At 57.2% G+C, this 3,989-nt stretch overlaps 1 protein-coding gene across 1 annotated transcript; it reads right to left on the bottom strand.

Moving 5' to 3' along the window:
* Positions 1 to 1,709: 1,709 nt before the first annotated feature.
* On the bottom strand, positions 1,710 to 3,989 carry LOC123721681. The gene has a single exon (XM_045681111.1). It carries the CDS (start codon positions 3,987 to 3,989, stop codon positions 1,710 to 1,712), a length of 2,280 nt encoding a protein of 759 aa, XP_045537067.1.

Below are 3,989 nucleotides of genomic sequence, written 5' to 3'. Positions count from 1 at the left end.
CGAGCGACACTGCTATCGCCACCCCGCCCCGAGATGTCGCCTCTTCACAAATCCTTCTTAGTTTGGAAATCGCATCTATGGTGGATCTGCGACTTCTGAACCCAAATTGGGTATCTGCCAAGTCTGGCCCCGCTGAGGAGAGATGTTCATTGACGCGACCGGCAATTATCCTCTCGAACAATTTGCCGGCCTCGTCAAGCAGCACTATTGGCCGGTAGGCCGACGGGGAGTCCTCCGGTTTCCCGGGTTTCCTCAGCAGGACCAACCTTCCAGTTTTCCAGATCGTCGGGAAATCTCCTTCTTCTAGATACTTAGTGAGCAGTGTCGCGAGCTGTTCGTCAAGTCCGTTTTGAAGTGCTAGTGCAAGCACTCTCCCATGTATCCCGTCTGGACCTGGGGCGGTGCGCTTGCACTGCATTTTAGTCTTGGCCAAGTTTATCTCCGCCTCGGTTACCTCCGGGACAGAACCGGCCGGTATCGAGGCGGAGAAGTCATATTCGGTGCTTCGGGCGCTGAGAGGGAAGAGCGCCGACACAATAGATGTAAGTAGTGCCGGGTCTAGAGTTGAAGTAAGGGGGGGAGCCCAGGGGCGCAGCTTACTCATAACGAGTTTATACGGCCGGCCCCATGGGTCCGACTCTAGACTGCTCAAGAACTCCTCCCAGGCCTGGTCTTTGGAAATGGCGATCTCACACCGCAGGGCCTTTTTGGCTTCTTGATATGCGGTGTAGAGATGCCGTTCCTGAGACTCCTCCCATCCAGGACGTCTTCTACGGTATCGAGTGTACCGGCGGCGGGCAGCCACGCAGGCAGAGCGCAACTGTGAAAGGCTATCCGACCACCAGTACACTCGATTACGTCGCCGCGGCGACGGTTTGACTTTTGTCATGGCGCAGTCCGATATGTGCTCGAGTACCTCGCCAAGCCATTGTACACCGTCGTCGACACATTTGTTCTCCATTCTGTAGGACCACGTCCCCACTATGGCGGCGAGTTCCACTGTCTCTCGGTCTAGAGATCTTAACGACCACATCTGTCCGATCTCCTGGGGAATGGCGATGCTCCGACTGGTCGGGGGCGCTGACGAGGGGAGAATATCGAACCGGATGTAGCGGTGGTCCGATAACGTCTCCACCTCAGTCAACACTTCCCAGCCCTGCACGCGGCATGCCAGGGCGGGACTCGCAAGGGTGACATCTACGACAGACCCGCCCCGCATGCGCACGCAGGTGTGCACGGAGCCCGTATTAAGTGGCGCCAGGTCATGTTGCGCCATCCATGACAAAAGTATCTCGCCGCGACTGTCTGAGACCGGGGATCCCCAGGCCCTTGATTTGGCATTTAGGTCCCCGGCCACGACAACTCCGAGCGGTCTTCCCCACTGGACGAGCGAACTGACCTCTTCCAAGTATTCTTCAAACTCTGCCAACGGACGATTTGGAGAGAAGTATACGCCAATTAAAGCCATGCCGGCGACTTTGACACCGACACATCCTCTTCCTCTTTTGGAAGAAACAATTGGGGGGTTGCCGCCTGTGTATATCGCGACAAGATGTTCTAAGTCTCCCACCCAATTGTTTCTATCCGGGACCAGATACGGCTCGGATGCCACTGCTAGGTCTATCGACCACTGTGCCAAGCTCTGTATAAACAGATCCTGAGCTCGGGCACAGTGGTTGAGGTTCGCTTGAAGTATTCGAAGGGCCATATTAATTTTGCACGGCTTCCGCTATCTCCATTTCTTCCCCGCTCGGTGGGGGCGCGCTACGTGCTACTTCCGCTAGCGCTCTCTTGGGGACCGTTTTTCTGGGCGCCGAGCAATTTAAACTCCCCAGCCGGTGTTTGGCATCCTTGCCCGCCGCCGTGCACAGGATGCAGTTCGGTTGCGACGGGCAGGATGCGGCCTTGTGGCCTTCTTGTCCACATTTGTAACAGAGCCGGCTGCGGTCCTCCGCGTCGCAGCGGCTCGCCGTATGCCCTTGTTGCATGCATCGGTAGCAACGTAACTCCCTGGGTCTGCCAATGGTGACTTTAGCAGCCACCCATCCCACTAAGAAGCGGCCAGTCACTAGCTTCTTAGCTGTTGTGACAGGGACCTGGGCCCAGATGTCGAAAAGACCAGATCTGTTCTGGCGAAGTTGGCCAGCTCGGACCTGGTCTGCCGGGCATGCCCCTTTTTTCATTATGGCCTCTTTGATTTCTTCCGGTGTGGTAGAGTCGTCCAGACCTTCAATCTTAACGTCGACCATTTTTTCGGGCCTGGAGACCTTAATGTCGTCACTTTGGTAAATTTCCTGGAGCTTCTGCGCCAGGATATCTGCCTTCGGGGCGCTGGTGGCGCCGGGGATGCGGATGATAGTAGCCCCGGTAACCGCCCGACGGAATTGCACCGCTTCCACGCCTATCGCCTCTTTTAGGTCGAGCTTCGATTTCGCCTCTCTCAGAACACTACTATATGTCAGCCCCTTTTTGATTGCCGCCTCGGTAAGTGTCACGACGACGGCAGAGCTCCGAGGCACTTTCAGTCTTTGCGGCCGCGATGCAGGCGGAGATGTAGAAGCCTGTGTGGGAGCCGCTTTCGACTTGTGCCTTTGCGCTTTTCCATTTCTCCCTACGGTTACCCAATTTTCCTCGAGCGCGTCCGGGTTAAGAGGACGGCGAGGAGGGGCATTTGATGGTGCTACGGGGGCGACGGGGGAGGACTTTGAGTTCTCGCTAGTCGGCGGCCGAGTTTTCTCCTTCTTTTTTGCTCCTTTTTTGGAGCCTTTCTTGCCTTTCTTGCCTTTCTTGGGCACTGTGGGCGCCTGGCGCGTGATCCCACTGGGACCGGGCTGAGCTGGCACCGGGGGCACCTTTGTCCCAGATGTTTTTTGGGCACCCGAAGATGGTACGGGTGTGGGCTCAGCGGTCGCAGTCGCATATGTGCGGGCCTCTTTCTTCTTGTCCGACGCCAATGGTGGTCGCAGGTTCCTTTCGGGGAGCAACCTATCCTCTAGGGAAGCCAGACGGGCGTTGAGCATACCGCCCACCTGGACCATTACCGTCCTGCAAATATCCTCAATAGAGGTCTCTTGTTGTGGTTGTGGGGGCCGGACAGGGGCGGCCTCCATTGTCACATCCATGAAGGTATTGACGGAACCCTGTTTCCGTACCTTCTCCATTTCCTGGCGCAGTTCTGTCAGCTCTTTGCGGAGGCTGGACATCTCGGCTTGCAGGCGGGTGTTATCGGCCTGCAAGGCGCGCGTCTCATCGGATATCGACCTCTGTGCGAGGCCAGCGACGTCTTCTTTTATTGCACTGACAGCGTCTTGCAGTGCGCGCACGAAGGTCCCCTTTAGGTTGGACGATTTCTTTGCAACTTTCTCAACTACGTCAAGGCTGGACCCAATCCGTTTGAGGACGGTGGTCGCCGTGTCTTCTTCATTTTCGGCAGTGGATGGATTTGCCGTGGCCAGTGCCGAGCGAGTCTTGCGGGCTTCCAAAACTGAGTCGAGGAGCTCCGCCTCGGCTCGTGCCCTCATCTCCGCCTCTGTCGCCTTTCTCAAAACTTCTTTGGCGGCCGCCAGCCCGACATACTCGCCGGTGGTTGGTGGACGGCCGCGTCCTCTTCTTTTGTGTGCCCCCTTAGCGGGGGTGTCTGTGGAGCTGCCGCTTAACTCCTTATCTCTGGGCCTCTTCTGGCCGCGGCTCTCGCTCCAGAATCTTCCCGCACCTTCCTGGTCTAGGGACTCCATGGAAGCAAAGCGGCTGGAAGCGCTTGCCATGGAGCCCCTGCTGTCTGTTGAGTCTGAATCAGACAGCCTCCTCACTCTCTCTCTCTCCTTCTCCTCTCTACTTCCTCCATCTGTCCCTAACCTTCTCTCCTCCTTCACACGGCGAATGGCCCCCCCGTATACAATGGGGCCGATGGGCCGGCTGTCCGACCCACCAAGGGATTCCCCGCGAACGGGACCCTCCCGGGTAGTTTTTTCTTTATTCGTCGCGCTCAT

The sequence above is a fragment of the Papilio machaon genome, chromosome 14 (genome assembly GCF_912999745.1).
Source record: "Papilio machaon chromosome 14, ilPapMach1.1, whole genome shotgun sequence".
NCBI lineage: Eukaryota > Metazoa > Arthropoda > Insecta > Lepidoptera > Papilionidae > Papilio > Papilio machaon.
This window is presented reverse-complemented; position numbering and strand designations above follow the sequence as displayed.